Source organism: Aquarana catesbeiana, linkage group LG13 (assembly GCF_042186555.1).
Source record: "Aquarana catesbeiana isolate 2022-GZ linkage group LG13, ASM4218655v1, whole genome shotgun sequence".
Lineage (NCBI taxonomy): Eukaryota > Metazoa > Chordata > Amphibia > Anura > Ranidae > Aquarana > Aquarana catesbeiana.
The window spans coordinates 88,041,342-88,059,182 of NC_133336.1; the positions used below are offsets into that span (position 1 = coordinate 88,041,342).

The 17,841-nt window shown below is 43.7% G+C and overlaps 1 protein-coding gene across 1 annotated transcript in view; it reads left to right on the plus strand.

Moving 5' to 3' along the window:
- RAB15 (RAB15, member RAS oncogene family) overlaps positions 1–17,841 on the plus strand; it is a 147,818-nt gene that overhangs the window by 39,396 nt on the left and 90,581 nt on the right. The window contains exon 2 of the mRNA XM_073609972.1: positions 5,552–5,612. Within this exon, the coding sequence (XP_073466073.1) occupies positions 5,552–5,612 (61 nt within the window). The remainder of the gene's footprint in view (positions 1–5,551; positions 5,613–17,841) is intronic.

The following is a 17,841-nucleotide window of genomic DNA, read 5'->3' on the forward strand; positions in this document are numbered from 1 at the left end:
GCAGTGCTTTATGGGGATTTAGTTCCTTTTTTATTCACTTCCTGATTGTCAGTGTTCCTCTGTCCGGTGGTTGTTATGGTGATCGGTACACATTTACTCCCATTGGTCAGATCGAACAGCTGACTAGGCTTATAAAGTGTGTGGCGAACGTCATGCATGCATGATTAAGTCCCACCCCTTAGGGGCGTAACACGTACGGATATCACGTGACCTTGTTCGTAACGTCACCCGCGTCTCACAACGCTGATCCTCGTGGACATATTTTGATACCTGATGCCTTTATCCTTAGCACAGTGCGAGATTTGTGAGTGTATTCTTACTTTTTAAATAAATTATACCTTGATCAATCAGATAGCACTAGATATTATTACTTCTATTCCATGTACCGTTCTTTGGAGTTGATGGGGATATCCATGTCTTATTACCCCCAACCGGCTCCGCACTTCTCTATGCTGTGAGAGTTTGCTGACCTAATTACCCATAAGGGAACTGCTGATTTGACCTGACTGATTCACTCAGGGGTCTACCGCATGAGGTGAGCGGCCAATTCACTTATTGGTGGAGGGTGTCACAAAAGTCACTATACATGTCTGACTCATCACTCATCTCACTGGATACTTGCTAGTGCTCTTGCAAGCTACTTGCCTTATGAGGATCTTCATAGGACTATTATTTTGCTGTTTTGTGCTAATTTATTGTTTTTAATTTTTTTGTTAGTTTTATTTTCTTTGCGCTGTACTGCCTTTTTTATATTCTTATGTGGGATTTGATATTTTGACCCTCAGTATTTCAGCTGCTGTAATTAGGTTTTTTTTTTGTTGCGCTGGTTGATTTTCTTTTACATATCTCATATATTAGTTTCACCTTTTAAGTTGCATTAGTGAAATAAATTAACTTTTGCAGAATATTCTAATTTTTTAAGTATCACCTGTTTATACATAAAAAAAAAAAAAAAAAAAAATAGTGGGTATACCTGGACTTTGCAAAAGCGTTTAACACAGTTCCCCACACACGGCTCATGTGTAAGGTAAAGGCTACGGGCTTGGAAAGATCAATTTGTAAATGGATAGAAAACTGTCTAAAGGACAGAATTCAGAGAGTAGTGGTTAATGACTCAAACTCTGAATAGTCTAAGGTTATCAGCGGTGTACCCCAAGGTTCAGTGCTGGGACCCTTACTTTTTAATATCTATATAAATAATATAGGGTCTGGGATTAAAAGTAACTATTCTGTCTTTGCAGATGACACTATGCTATGCAGTGGAATAACATCCTTACAGGATGTCTCCAATTTACAAGCCGACCTCAATGCACTGTCTAATTGGGCAACAAAGTGGCAAATGAGGTTTAATGTTGATAAATGTAAAGTTATGCAGGCTAAGAATATGCATACATCATACATACTAGGAGAAGTACAACTGGGGGAATCAATGGTGGAGAAGGATCTGGGGGTTTTGGTAGGTCATAAGCTCCATAATGGCATGCAATGCCAAGCTGCGGTTTCCAAAGCGAGAAAAGTCCTTTCTTGTATTAAGAGAGGTATGGACTCCAGAGAGAAAGATATTATTTTGCCCCTGTACAAATCATTAGTAAGACCTCATCTGGAATATGCAGTTCAGTTTTGGGCACCAGTTCTCAAAAAGAATATTGCGGTATTTAAAGATACCATTTAGGTCCTTAATGACGCTGTTCACACATGTTTAGACCTGGAGCAACCTACGTCAGCTGTCTCAAATGTTATCGGCCTGGGTTCTCTTAGGGCTCCCCACCATGTTAAAACTTTCAGAGTGCAGTCATTTTTGTTTTTTTATAGTGATTGGCCTAATCCAGATAAAGTGTTTACGCCTCCCAAACACTGTGCCCAGCAGTGATCTATTGAGAAAGGGCTCCTTAAAAAGTGGTCATTTCTGAACTGGATCCAGTCATTTCCTGTCTTAACAAAACTCTGATTGTTTCTGTGGATGACATGCCAAAGATTCTGTGGATAAAAGACTAAAAGTCCTTTCAAATGCCTTATTCTTATTTTGCAGGCTCTGCCATGCACACTGACAATGCAGCCATGTTTATCTGCCAGACCCTAGGTGTCTGGTCTTAGGATGTGTCTAGGGATCCTGAATCTATCCTTAGGGTTCAGTTTCCCAACAACTGGAGCTCATGCCTGTGGGCTTTCACTACTGAGTGGACAGCTAGCAGATATTTTATGCCTAATATCCAGAGTGGCGCTCCTATCAGTGCACATGTGAGGAACTCAGATGTTGGTATGCAGAGCAGCCCTAGATTACCTTATTAAAGACATCACCAGAGCAAAAAGCACTTTTTTTCCCCAGCAAGAGAAGGCTACGCCTCAGTCTGGGAAACCTACTCCAGAGGTTCTTTTCATATCTTCCAGGCTTCCAAGGTCTCCCAAGCTTGGGACCCAGTTCCATTGCTAGTCTTGCGCTCTCAAGAAGTCCTCCTCTCACTTCTCTGAGTAGGGTGACGTCTCTTGGTCTTTGCAGCTACCCAGGACATTTTGAACGCCTGGGTCCAGAACATGGTGTCCATGGCCTACAAGCTACATTTTCAAACTCTGCCTCTGCCCTCCTTCATGTTATCAAACCTGCCAATGTTCCCACAATGATTAGCGGGGACATTTTTCTGGTGCAGCTCCTGTGTCAAGGGATCACATTCATTGCTCTTTAAAAGGAAAGGTTCCAAGGTTTCCACTCAAATCTGTTCAAGATTCCCGAAGGGAAAGGGGGCGTTTGTCCCATACTAGATCTAAGGGTTATAAACTCCTTACTTCGGGTAGAAAAGTTCTGCATAGAGTTTACAAGGTCAGTCATTGCTTCCCTCCATCTGGGAGACATTCTTGCCTCTTTTCCAGCCCTGTCCACTGTGCACATTCCAGGAGTGGAATATTGTCAAACACCGGAACTCAGGAGAATGGTCTCCTCACCCAAAGGGGTTTCAAGACCTCTGTCAAAAGTGAAGAATTCTGGATATAGACCTCCTACAACAAGTTTTTCTCCAGGTCCAGGGATCCTCTAGCCATAGCAGTGGATGCTTCTGTGAATCTGTGGGATCAGTTCAACCTGATATATAATTTCTCCTCTGAAACTACTTCATTACCTGCTCTCCAGGATCGAGATGGAGGTTGTTTCAGTGATTTTCATTGAATCAAACTACTAGCAGAACATGGTACCCAGACCTTGTCAGACTCCTGGCAAACCTTTGGCAGGCCTTTTCAGATTCCCCCAGATCTTTTGTCTCAAGGACAGGTTTACCACCCTGTTTCTCAGCTGCTGGCTTTATTGGCGATGACCTAATGTACTCCAAGAAAAGGAATTAACCGTCAAAAATCCTAATATTCTGAATTGTCACCAAAACAGGCTTAAAGGAAAAATATTTTAGGGTGGTCATTTGTTCTGGTGACAACTGTCTAAGAGGGGGTTTCCCATAGTTTGGACAAATTTTCTTTTACATCTGGCTGTGCCTATGAGACATGGAGTGAAGAAAATATTCCCCAATAGGACACAGGGGCTTTTTGCCCCTGACAGGGATTTTAACCTCCCCTCTTCTATCAAAAACTTAAAACGTTTTGGCTTTGGATGTACTAGACTGTAAAGAAGCCCATAGATGACCTAGTCGGTTGAAGGAAAAGAAAAACTTGCTTTTCCCATCCACACAGTCCATATTCTGTATTCCCCGCCGTCAGAATACACTGACCAGCGTTGCTGCGAATAGCCGGCGGTGCTGATCAAGCGAGGAAAATCCAACTTTCGGTCATTCGGTAGATCGACTTCTGTAGATCCAGCCTCCCCATACATAGATCAAAATTTGGCCAGTTCCTGCCAAACTTTGATCCAGGTATGGCCAGCTTAAGCTTGTATGGGCAACACCCTCTTTCCTATTTTTTTTTTTTTTTTGTTTTTTTTTTGTTACATGTTGCTATGTGTTTGGATCATTGAATGCACCATAATATTACTCTCTCCATTGCTTTATCCAATACTTAGTGTATGGCCATGAAAGATGATGGTGCTATATAAATTTACAACAATTATTGTTTTCAGGCAATTTGTTTGAGTCAGAATACACCACACCAGTACATTCCTGTTTAGAGCACTGAAGCCAGATCTCTATTGTCCTCAGATCCTGCTGGAAGTGTTTCAAGTATGGTTGGGAGCCTTCTGACATCAATTTTATTGTATATTTTTATTAATGCTGAAAGGTCTGGACATTCCATTGTCAGAATTCATGTAAATCACTGATGTTGTTGGAGGGGAATATTTCACCAGGCTGAAGAATGTGCAGATAGTAAAATGTTCACGAGGGTGCCTTCTATCACCAGTGTTCAATGTTTTTTATGTGGAATAAATGTATATCCAAATGAATTAGCTCTTTTTGTTTAAAGGACCAGTCTGTTTAAAACTTGCATTTTTGATATTGTTGGAGAGTTAAATCTTCCCTAGCTTTCAACACTCTGATTTTTGCAGTGACATAGGGGGTCAGAGAAAGTAACCAACATTTTTACAATTGTTTTACCTGCTCAAAGGATATTACACAGATCTGCCACACAGCACAGTCCTTTCTTTGAAGCTGTATCACTTTCACTTGCAGGTTTCCTCCCCATCCCAACTTGTGACTGGACTGTAACAGAGAAGCAGCACACTAATGAGCTCATCTATCTGTCACTCTGCTCTTATCAATATAGCTCCTTATACCTAGCTCTTGTTCACATTGGAGCGACTTGTCATGCGATTTGATAGGTCAAATCGCATGACAAGTCACACCCTATTGTCGGCAATGGCACTGTTCAAATCGGTACGGCGTTGATTTTGCTGTGCCGCATGGATTTGAAAAAGTAGTTCCTGCACTGCTTTTGGCATTTTTGGGTGTGACTTGCATAGACATCTATACATGAAACCGCACAGATGTCTTCAAAGTCACACCTGAAGTCGCACTGACATGCAGCTTTGAAATCGTGCGATTTCAGATGAAGTTGCGTGATCTCAAAGCTGCATTCAATGTAAATGAGGGCTGAAGGACACATGATTGGCTTATTGTGCTGCTGCTTCTTCTCTTTTAAGCTTTGCTGTACAGGTGCTGAAATAGGCTGATACAAATTTAAATATAGCTACTTACACTGCATGCATTAAAAGATGAGTATATTAATAATTGCATTAGATTGTGTCTTTTATATCTGCCTGGGTGTTTTTCTACATTATTCAGCCTCCAGGTGGTTAGAAATATACACTTTGGTTTCAAGTCTTGCACCTGCAGCCCATAGGAGGAACTTCCACTCTTCCTATTTCATTTTAAATGTATTATATATTCTAAGAGATGGGGAATTCCAAAGCTGTGGGAACACCTAAAATGTGAAAGTGAGAACATATCCAGGCTCTAACCTAGGGAAATCTCAGCACCAGAGTTCAAGTTTAGGTAAAATGTGTAATTTCTAGGTGCAAGAGGTGTAATTTCTAGGTGTTTAAATGAATTTCCACAGTTACAGGTTTGTGTGTGTGTGAATACATTGTACTAGGTAAATTACATTTTTTTTTTTTTTTTCTCAGGGGTGGATTTTAAAATGAAGACAATAGACGTTGATGGAATCAAAGTGCGGATACAAATCTGGTAAGTGCAATTATAATTCTACACCGCAAAGTACTATTTTTGGTTATTGTAAATTGCATTAATATTTACAGAATTTAGTCAAATCTTTCTTCCGATTATTATGCAGTAGTATTTCCATTTTTAGCGTGGATGTAGGAAATCAGTAGTCATTTGTATATTTTGCCATAGTATGAACTGATGTTCCTTCCTCATGTGTACTGTAATTTTTAAAAAAACTATCCTGTAAACTCACATGCCCCGCAACCTGTGCTGCAATTCTATGCTCTGTTGCAAAGCTATGCTAGCTGAAGAATCTTCTGAATTCAACACTTCCAGGAGTGTCAGATCATGATGCAAGGTCCTCCCTGCATGCAGTGGTTTATCCACTAGTCCCTACATTATAACTGTGTTCTGTAGTGGAGTGCAAGGCAGCAGATGGAACAATGCTGTGCAGTGGAGGAACAGCCATCTGTCACACCATGACGTATCTTAGATTTTTATCTTGCTTTTATTCAGTTGCTATAAAACCTACTTCGTTTGGCAACATTGGTTCATGTTTATCCATAGGATCAATGTGCTTTATGCTCAGCTGTCATCAAAAAACTGTTAACAGCCTTGCTGGAATAGGTATAAAGAATAACATGATGGTAAAAATGCTGTATCTGCCCTAAGCAAAATTCTGTTCTAGGTCCCCTTCATCACTTAATGCAAATAGAAAGGAAATCACACAAACAGGCATATACTGTAAATGCTATAGTACTTCATCTCCTTTTGAATGAAAGTTGCTTTGGTGTATAAGGAAGCTTTATTTTTAAACCATGTTCTTCAATGATACACCGCCATGACAATTCTGACAATACTGAAAAATGTAGGATCCAGTGATGAGTGTATTATTAGGATGTTCAAGCCAGCATGTATAAATTTACAGGAACTCATATTGATATTATAAGAGTGAAGAGCTGCATACTCAAAGCATCCCTTCAATGCTGACATCATTTCTCATTATCTAGGTATTTTGTCATGCGTTATATGTTGAATGGGATAATTAAAATCCTGAATTCTTGAAAAACCCCTTCTGCAAAAATTATATGACCAAGTGTCTAAGCCATGGGTGCTCAATCTGTGGCCCTCCAGCTGTTGCAAATCTACAAGTCCCATGAGGCTTTGCATGGCTGACAGTTACAAGCATGACTCCTTAAAGTGGATGTAAACCCGATTTTTTTTTTTTTTTTTTTTTATGTCATAGTGTAGAGTATAAGATTTCCTATCATTTGAGCCCAGTCTTGCCACACAGAGTTAATCCATCTCTGAGCAATCCTCTTTTATTGTTCAGTTAGAAAAATCTTGACAAACAGAGAAAAACTTTGTCAAATCCTCCCCCTTGCTGTTAATGACAGGTGATTTACATCTCATGCACTAGCCTAAGACATGCATTATTTTTTAATTCCCTCCCCCAATCCTTTTATCAGCAGCTCTGCAAGGATTGGCTGTTCCACACCTCAGCATGATTTGGCATGCTGAAGTCATGTGGTTACTTTCCTGTCTTTTCACTGGATGTTAGAGATCATAGCAGAAGTTCAGTGTAAGAAATACACAGGAGAAATGCATATTGACAAGGGGAGTGTAGAGGTGGGCGGGGAGTCTACTGACATCACGACTCCACCCATCGAGCTCCAGACAACAGACCCACCCACAGAATTTGCAGTTTTTCGGCTCTCATAACAGACAGAGGGGAGACATTTGACAGGTAAAGATACATGCAGGAGGCATGTATATCCTTATAGATAACACCTATGGCAGTAGTTTAGAAAGGATGACATTGGGTTTACATCCACTTTAAGGCAGAGAAATGATGGTACTTTTAGTTTCTGCAACAGCTGGAGGGCCACAGGTTGAGCACCCATGGTCTAAGCCAGGCATGTCCAAAGTCCGGCCCGCGGGCCAATCGCGGCCCGCGGACCGGTTTCGGACGGCCCGCCTGGTAATTTTGACATATATATCTTTTGTGGCCCCCAACGAATCCCCGAGCGCCGGGGGCCATAAAAGATAGATATGCTGGCTGCCTTGGAGGGGGCGGGACAAGCGCCGTACAGGATACAGGAGAATTTCCTGTTTACACGGCGTCCTGTGTAAAAGGAAGTCCCGTCTCCTGCGCTGCCATTGGACAATTGTTTTGTCCATCATAGGAGGCGGGACTTTCAATTAAAGAGGCCGCCGTGTAAACAGGAATTTCTCCTGTATATCTGTTGGCGCTCGTCCCGCCCCCTCCCTGTCTCCTTCAAGGCTGCAGATGGACATGAATCAGGCTGCACTGACAGCAATGGTGAGTCTGCATTCATGTCAATGTGGTGGGGGCTGCCGTATTTATGTCAATGTGGTGGGGGCTGCATTCATGTGAATGTGGTGGGGGCTGCATTCATGTCAATGTGGGGGCTGCATTCATGTGAATGTGGTGGGGGCTGCATTCATGTGAATGTGGTGGGGGCTGCATTCATGTCAATACGGTGGGGGCTGCATTCATGTCAATACGGTGGGGGCTGCATTCATGTCAATACGGTGGGGGCTGCATTCATGTGAATGTGGTGGGGGCTGCATTCATGTCAATACGGTGGGGGCTGCATTCATGTCAATACGGTGGGGGCTGCATTCATGTCAATACGGTGGGGGCTGCATTCATGTCAATACGGTGGGGGCTGCATTCATGTCAATACGGTGGGGGCTGCATTCATGTGAATGTGGTGGGGGCTGCATTCATGTCAATACGGTGGGGGCTGCATTCATGTCAATACGGTGGGGGCTGCATTCATGTGAATGTGGTGGGGGCTGCATTCATGTCAATACGGTGGGGGCTGCATTCATGTCAATACGGTGGGGGCTGCATTCATGTGAATGTGGTGGGGGCTGCATTCATGTCAATACGGTGGGGGCTGCATTCATGTCAATACGGTGGGGGCTGCATTCATGTCAATACGGTGGGGGCTGCATTCATGTCAATACAGTGGGGGCCACATTCATGGCAATGGAGTGGGGGCCGCAGATGGGCACTGATTAGGCTGCATTGATGGGCACTGACCCTTATTTTGCTTCACAGTTCTTTATTTAAAATTTAAGATTTTTTTTCCTGAAACTTCATTTTTAAAGTGAAGGTGCATGTTATAAGCAGATTAAATCCGGTATATCCAAATAACACGCCCAAGCTCATCTATTCACCACACACAGCACAAAGGCAAGAGAATTCTTGTTGGGCCGTGTATTAGTGCTCGGATGGACACACTTAGACCAAATTTTAATGGTTTAAGAATGTCAGGCAAAATGGTCGGCCCTCAAGCATGTTCTATTCATCAAATCTGGCCCTCTTGGAAAAAAGATTGGACACCCCTGGTCTAAGCCTTCAGATATGTGACCAGCACTAAGTTTTTTAGTTCTTCCAAAATTCTTTATCCATTTCAAAAGTACTGCGTGACAAAGCATTATGTTAACATTTGTGTATAGTTGCACTATATATATTGCAACGGATGCAGGATGTTTCCTCTGTTTACCTGATTTTCTTTTTCATACATCATGGGACACAGAGTTAGGCTAATATTCATTACCTACTGGGCTATACTTCATCTCCAGGCGAATGGACGCTGGTAAACCCCTCCCATACAGGATGTACTTCAGTTTTTTACCAGTGTCTGCAAGGTGGATGGCACGGTTGTTTGAGCTCTCTGAGCTCCAGGTCTCTAGTCCCACAAACGATTCTTAAATTATTCAAGGGATTGACCGATCGGATCCATTTGACACAGGCTCTATTTGCTTAGATAAATGGTACCCAAGCCTCGCAAAGAAGACTCAAAATCCTGCGAGGTTTTGCCTGTAATGTGGCCACCGGGTGCTGGACCCTGTGAAGTGGAATCCTGGACACCACAGCCCTTAGGCATTCCTGCAGAGTGCTGTACAGGTCCAAGGGAGTGGACCCTAAACATGAAAAGGGTACCCAGTCCTTGAATGTCCTCAAGTGACAAGAACCTGCCGTGATGGGTGAAGATTGGGCTCGTAGTTTACTAAGCTGCCCTGCGCCTGGACAGGTAAGTTAAACCCCTTTAATTACTTATTGTGGGGTGTCCCAGTGATCAGTCAAGCTAGCTAGAGGCTGGACACCTGTGTGCGGTGACCATATGGGAGTTTTGGGCTAGCTGTGGGTGTTCGCAAAGTGTACCTTTTTTGCTTGTGTCTGGCTGTTTTTTACCTGTATGATGGTGCATGATGGTGTGACATTTCACCGTGGTTCGCCATGGCGCACGTGCATTTGCAAAAGTGCCACTGTGCTTAGCAGTTTGTTTGGCGGGCATGGCGCACATGGCTTCGCCGCACATGCGCCGTAGCCTTTATCTGGGTGCACAAAGATTTGCATCATTCGCGAACACAGCCACGTGTGTGCACACATGCGCAGAACGTTCCGGTGCACAGCCAGCTTATTTAAGCTGTCTATGCCAAACATGCGGTGCTTCCAGAAGGCAGCTGTGGGACACAGAGCAGGCTCTGAACCAGGCATTTGCAGCGGTTCATTTCTCCTTACTCGGGTCACGTGAGTCACCAGATGTTGCTTGGCAGGCTAAAGGTGCTTAGCAGGATTGTTGCATAGGGGCTTGGTGAGCCCTATTAAAGGGACTCCCTTTTGAGGTGTGTTAATACTATTCCCAGGCACTCTCTTTTTGTGGCTATTAAATGTCTTCAAAAAAGAGGAGCGGGACTAACACTACAGGGAAGGGCACACCTATATCGTCAGTAGTTCCTGATGAACCTAGTCGTATCCCTAGTGTTGTATCCCCTGAAAGACCAGAGGCTTCTGGGCAATCTGAGCCGATGTGCCTATCTGGCATTGTGCCAACAGTCAACGCTGCTGCACCCCTTATCACCAAGGATGAACTGTCCTCGACCCTAGTTGGGTTAGAGCACAGGATTGCTGGCATGATTGCCTCCATCCCGCAGCGTGGCAAGAAGCATGACAGATCCCCCTCCCCGGAGCCTACTACTTTGGAGCAGGAATGGGTTGAGGATGGGGAAGAGCTAAAAGCTCAGGATTCTGTAGAGGGCCTGGCGGAGTTGCCTCGTGCAGAGGTTACTGAGCCCCCCTGGTCCTCTTTGGGGTCTCTGAGGCCTCTTCAGGCCGCACAGGCTTTCCACTTACACCCTCTGTTGGAACAGGCGTTTGTTAAGAAGTGGAGCATGCCAGCCGTAGATGCAGCAGTCTCTTCCTTAAGAAAGAACTTGACTTGTCCGGTAGATAATGCACAGGGCTTGAAAGTCCCTGTTGACAAGAAATTGGAGACATTATTAAAGGCTTCCTTTTCTTTGGCCAGTTCAGCTATTCAGCCAGCTGTTGCAGCAATTGGTATCTGCCAGTCCATAAAGGATCAGGTCAGATGGCCTGACAGGCCTAACTAGGAGGATGATCTGGCTGAAAATAAGATAGATATTCCTCAAGCGCTGTGTTTTACTGTTGACGCCTTAAAGGATTCAATACAGAAGGTTTCTCATTTGGCTCTCTTGTCTGTACATATGCGCAGACTTTTGTGGATTAAGAACTGATCAGCCAAGCTTCCTTGTAAAAAGTTATTGGTAGGTTCCCCTTTCATGGGGAACAGGGCCGAGACAAGGGGTGGGCAGGAGGGGCGGCTGCCCTGGGCACCGTGGTATCATGTGAGGTGGGGGGGCACCACAAGGAGATTGGGGGGAGGACATTTATGTTGGGAGACGGAATTTGGGGGGCGGTATGGGGTAAGAATTGTTCTAGGAGGAGAGATTAGGAGAGGTGTGCTAGGAATTGTGGTTTGGGGGGATTTTGTGCTAGGATGGGGGGAGTGGAATTTGTGCTGGGAGGGGGGAATCTGGAGTTAGGGGGAGAGGATTTGTGCTCGAAGGGGAAATTTGAGGGGTAGAATATTTGTGCTAGGGGAGGGGGAAATTTTTTGGGCAGGTGGTGGGGTATTTGTGCTGGGGGCATACTGAGAGAGAGAGAGGATGTGAGGTGAGGGGGATGGGGGGAGGCAAAGATTTGTGCTTTCAGCAGGGGGGCGGATTTGAACTGGCAGGAGGGGGATATTCTGCTTAGATAGTAAACATGCAGACTGGGCAAACTCATTTTTTGTGGGGGGGGGGGGACATTTGCTCATACATCTTAGGGGGGGGTACAATTTGGCACGTTTGCCCTGGGCTCTAGATGACCTTGTCCCGGCACTGATGGGGAACATTTATTTGGTGATCATTTGGACAAATATAGCCAAAAGATTTCCAGGTGGAAGAGTTCTCTACTTCCTGTGAAGAAAAGCACCAGGTGTCGCTCGTTTAAAACCTCAGGGACTGCTTCCTCAAGTATCTCAGTGCCGAGGCAGTTCCGCTGCCAACAGGGTGCTAGAGCCAGAGGTAAGCCGCAAGGCCAGGGCCAGAAAAAGCCCTGGGTCCAAAACTCTTCTAAACCCACCACCAAGCCCTCCTTTTGAGGGGATGCTCCCACTCTATCGGGTGGGGAGAAGGCTGCTGCACTTTGCGGACATTTAGAGAACAATAATTCAGGACAAGTGGGTCACCTCAACTATATCCTGCGGTTACAAGCTGGTTCCCCCTCAGAGGTTTCTAAGATCCAGCGTTTCCTCGGATCCTCCAAAAAGAGATTTATTGCTTCAGGCACTACATTATTTAGGACATCAAGGAGTGATTGTAGAGGTTCCTGTACGGGGACAGAAGGCCCATTTTGGACCTAAGATCCCTGAACCAGTATCTTAGTGGTCCAGTCCTTTCAGATGGAGTCTGTCCGCTCAGTAGCAGCCTCACTCCAGATGGGAGACTTTCTAGCCTCTATCGATATAAAAGACGCGTATTTACACATACCTATCTTTCAGCCTCATCAGAGGTTCCTACGATTTGCAGTAGAGGAACTTTTCAGTTTGTGGCTCTACCCTTTGGGCTTGCTACAGCTCCCTGGGTGTTCATAAGGGTCCTAGCAGAGTCCAACCCGTGAAGGGGGACACATACACATTCACACACACACACGTTACCCAACCAGAAAGGTCCGAGAGTGGTCTGGTTTCCTTGAGAACCGACAGATAGGATACATAGGAAAAGGCAGAAATATAGCAAGCTTAAGGGCAGCTTACCTAGCCAGCATTTGAGGTCTGCGTTTCCCGATGATCCCGATCGAAGCGCGGTTCCTTCTGGAGACTCTGCCAAACTCCTGTTATGACTCACAAAGCTGATATGACTGATTTCTGATTGGGACTCTAAAACAAAGTTAATACTGCAGCTGCAGGAACAGATTCACAGGACTCAATCACTGTGTTTAAAATGTCCGTTCAGTGAAAAATGTATTATTACATGTTATTTTATACATAGATAAGAAAGGGGTGGTGTGAGATGTTATTAAAAACTAACAAATAGAAATATGTTATTAAAAGCTAACAAATAGAAATATATTATTAAAAAACTAGCGAATAGAACAATTGCAAAAGTAAAACCTTGAGAAGGGAGGGGGGAGTAGAGAGTGTTTAGTAGATGTGTCTGTGTGTTAGGTGAAGGTTACAGAACACATTTCAACAGTGAGAACAAAATGGATTCTCTTGTGCTTAAATGAACAGTACAATGAATGTCCATGTCATTTCCCCCCTTTTGTTTATTTGACACCATTCCTCTCCGCGTTGCATTCAGCCGATTGCTGAAATGAACAGTACAATGAATGTCCATGTCAATGGGGACTACCACTTCATGGTCAACAGTCAATTGTGCAATATTGATAATATTGATAATATCATTGATGCAATGTTTTGTAATTTCAACATGAGATTTTTTATGTAATTTTTCTACAATAAATATCAATTTTATATACAAAATCCCACATTTTTTAGGTTTATTCTGTCCCTTTCTCACTTTATCCAAAACTAAAAGACAATTGTCTGGCTACAGTTAGACTTTAATGCAAGGAAAGATGTTCTCTATGGTATAGTTAGTAATTATTGCGAAATATTTATAATTGAAATTATTGCCCCTGGAAAGGGTGGTCATGAATCATGTACTGGGAAGATATTTAGATATTTATATATCTATTTCCAGAGGTTTGTGGCTAGCAGATCATAACCCCTACCTATACAGCCATAAGTATTTGAACACCCCTCCAAATATTGAGTGTAGGTGTTTCCAGCAAAAGGTTAATGCTACAGTATACAAAGGCATTTTAGACAACTGTGCACTTACAACCTTGTGTTAACAGTTTTAGGAAGGCTCTCTTCTGTTCCAGTATGACTGTGCTCTGTGCACAAAGCCAAGTTCATAAAGTCATAGTTTTGCAGGTTTGGTGTGGAGGAACTTGAATAGCCTGCACAGAGCCCTGATTTTAATCATGTTAAACACCGCTGAGATGAACTGGAACACTAATTGCTAGCCAGGTCTTGTCATCCAACCATGACCTAACAAATGCGCTTTTGACCAAGTGTGTGTGTGTGTGTCTATATATATATATATATATATATATATATATATATATATATATATATATATATATATATATATATATATATATATATCTCTCGATCAGCCATAATAATTTGACTAACCACCCAAAACAGCCCTTTCTGCCACCAAAACAGCCCTGACCTGTCGAGGCATTCATGCCACAATCCCTCTGAAGGTATGCTAAGCTATCCGGTATCAAGCCATCAGTAGCCGATCCTTTAAGTCCTGTAAGTTGCGAGGCGGGTCTCCATGGATTGGACTTGTTTTTCCAGTATATCCTGCAGATGTCCAATTGGATTGAGATCTGGAGAATTTGGAGACCAAGTCAACCCATCAAACCTGTTTTGTTCCTCAAACCATTCTTAAACCATTTTTGCAGCTTGGTACGGTGCCTTATCTTGCTGAAAGAGGTCACTGTCAGGGAATACCTTTTCTATTAAGGGGTGTGCTTGATCAGCAACAATGTTTAGGTAGGTGGTACTGTACATGTCAAGTAACATCCACATGAATGGCCGGAACCAAAGTTTGTCAGCAGAACATTGCCCAAAGCATCACATTGCCTCTGCTGGCATTCTTTCTTCCCATACTGTATCCTTACGCCCAGAGGCGGCTCTCTAATTAGGCAAATTAGGCGGTCGCCTTAGGCCTCGCACTCACAGGGGCCTCGCGGCCGCCTAATTTGCCTGTTCTCAATCACTGAAGTTGACGCCGGCGGCTCCACCTACCCCCACTGGGACTCTGTGGCTTAGGAGCTGACGGACAAATCAGATACTGCCTGCAGCCTGAGGAATAGCGGCCTCATCACGGAGCGTCCCAGTCCGTGGGGCCCCATGTGTAAGTTTTGCCTAAGGCCTCACAAAGCCTAGAGCCGCCTCTGCTTACGCCATACCTCTTCCTCAGGTATGCAATACACTCGCACCCAGCTATCCACATGCTGTAAAAGATAACATGATTTATCACATCAGGTTATCTTCTTCCATTGCTCCATGGTCCAGTTCTGATACACACGTGCCCAATGTAGGGGCTTTTGGCTGTGGGCACGGGTCAGCATTGGCACCCTGACCGGTCTGTGGCTTCGCAGCCCCATACACAACAAACTGTGATACCCATTTTTCTGCTTTCAACACATCAACTTCAGGGACAACATGTTTACTCGCTGCCTAATATATCCCAATGACTTTCAAATGACCTTGTCATGAGATAATCAGTGTTACCAGAATTATTATTAGTATATGTAATGCAGTGGGATTCTTTGCAGCTGGAATTTATGTGATAAAATCAAGGTCCCGCCATACATGCAAGAAAAAAGTAATGAGTACCAATGAGTACCAATCATGACACTATTGCGGACTGAGAGATAAATGTAAACTGCCATAGCTGACCTAAAAATGCTAGTTGATGATTTGGCTTCAGTACTTTAGTGTAGTGATAGGAAATTGATTTTCAGTTGCTGCATATTTCTTACAGGTCTATCAGTGGCGGCCCGTCCATACGAGGTGCAGGGGCGCTGCCCCTCTAATCCATGCACCTGGCCCCTAATCTACATGCAGGGCGCTGGACGCATGGATTCCAATGGGGTTTTTTTTTTTTTGAAGCACATGATTAGAGCTTGAGGCTCTAATTGGCTTAAAAAAAGGGTGGGCTCGGGGCGCACCACCCACTTGTGTGACATTAGCGAATTAATATTCACTATTGTGTTTCTGATTCTCCTCCCGGCCAAGGAGGAGGAGGGTGGAGACGCAGGGGGAGCTGCAATGAAGCCCAGAAGGCGGAGACGCAGGGTAAAGCCGCCACCCGGAGGAATCGCTGACCGCCACCTAGATGGGGTAAGTGCGGGGCTGGCGACCAACTGGGGGGGGCTGCCTGTGACCCGACCGGCGAGTGGCAAGATTGGGTGAATTGTTTGCCACCCCCCACAAGAAAAAATACCACCAGCCACCACTGTCTGTGACTCAGAAATACTGAGGCACAGAAAGGCAGCTAGACTTTTTAGAAGTTCAGCATTAGCAGTCCACATATTTATTTCATGTCAGGGGTAAGAGTACCAATCTCCAAGTATTTGTAATAATCTAAATCTCTGTTCTTGAATTGCTATAGCAGTGCAGCCTCAACTTAAGCTGGGACATACATGGATTGAAATTCGGCTCGTTCAGCAGACTCTGACTAAATTTTTGATCCATGTCATCTACCGATAGACTTCTGTACAACCGCCCTGTCGTATTTTTGCTGCTTGATCAGCGTGGCAGTGTTTATCAGTATATTCTAATGACAGGGAAGTGTCCCCACTGTCAAAATACAATAGCTCAGCAGGGAGGGTTCTCCCATTCACATCGAGTGTGTGGATGGAGGAATCAAGTACGAATAAAAATGACTTATCTATGGCCAGCCCTAATCTTTATTTACCTATTATTATTATTTTCTTTTATTACCTACTTGTAGTCAGGCTGTTGTCTCCGGACATTCGACCAATGTGTACGGGGCTTAAGATTCTATCAGGATTACACAGAAAGAAATAACCCCCCCCTTTTTAATAACAGATATGAACTCCAACAGCACAGAACATCAGTTATCAGCCTGAAACTTAGGCAGGAGAAAGGTCAACTTCCATGGGGGCCCTACATTCTGACACTGGGTTGACATTTTTGCTCAGGGGGAGAATTCAATTAAATTGCAGCACACACATCTATCGCTAAGGGGCAAGACTGCAATATTATAAGAGCATAAGGGTCTAGGTTCAGATCCTTACAAATGCCCTTTCCTGACCAGAGCTTTATTAGTAATGCTTCCAGTTAGGAATCTCACACATTTATGGGCTAATATGGTGTAAGAAATGCTTCCAGACTTTTTGGCTACTATAGGAGGATTTATTTAACACAGTACTATAGCCATCATGTTTTTAAAAGTTTTAAGACCTGGTTTAGAATGATATTATATTAGCTGTAAAGCCCCATTTGTGTATTTAAAATTAGGTAAAAACAAATCACATGGGAACTACTGGACTTACAAAAAATGCTTATGCTAAAATATGACTTTATGTATAGCCAACACTAACAATTTTTCATAGAGTAGAGAATGATTAAAATTTCATCAGTTTATTTTTGCTGTCCGTTTGGGAAGATTTCCTTTTACTTTGTGTCATGGCGTCTCAACTGGAAGTGAGAAGATATATCCACATTGTGAGGAGAACTCTCCTCCAAGACAGCTGTCACCTTAAATTTCTCCTCATTTTTTGTTTCACTGAGAACTGTAAAATTTTTAATCTTCATGACGCGGATAACCAAGACAAAGAAAGTAGGTGAATGATAAATACACCTCTCACCACTCTATTCAAAGCAAAAAATACAATGGGTATAGAAAAGAATCACCCCCCTTTAAAATAATCTAATTTTGTTGCTTTGCAGTCGGAAATAAAGCCATACACAGTTTTTGTTTTATCCAGCTGTATTTATTAGTGCAACTTATAACATCCTAGTGAAAGATATAACATCAACATGTCAAAAAAAATGAAAAAAATTCAAAAACAGAATCACTGAGTTGGAAAAGATCACCCCTTATGTCAGTATTTTGTTGGACCACCTTTTGCTTTAATTACTGTTGCAGGGGCGCATCGGGGGGGGGGGGGGCAAAGGGGCAATTCCCTCCCCAAGAATTCGGGTGAGTGAGTGGGCGGGTGGCTCAGCGGGTGAGAGCGGGCGGCTAGGTAGGCCAGGCTGTCAGCCAGCGCGGTTGGTGGGCAGGAGGCTCGGCGGGTGGGTGAGAGTGC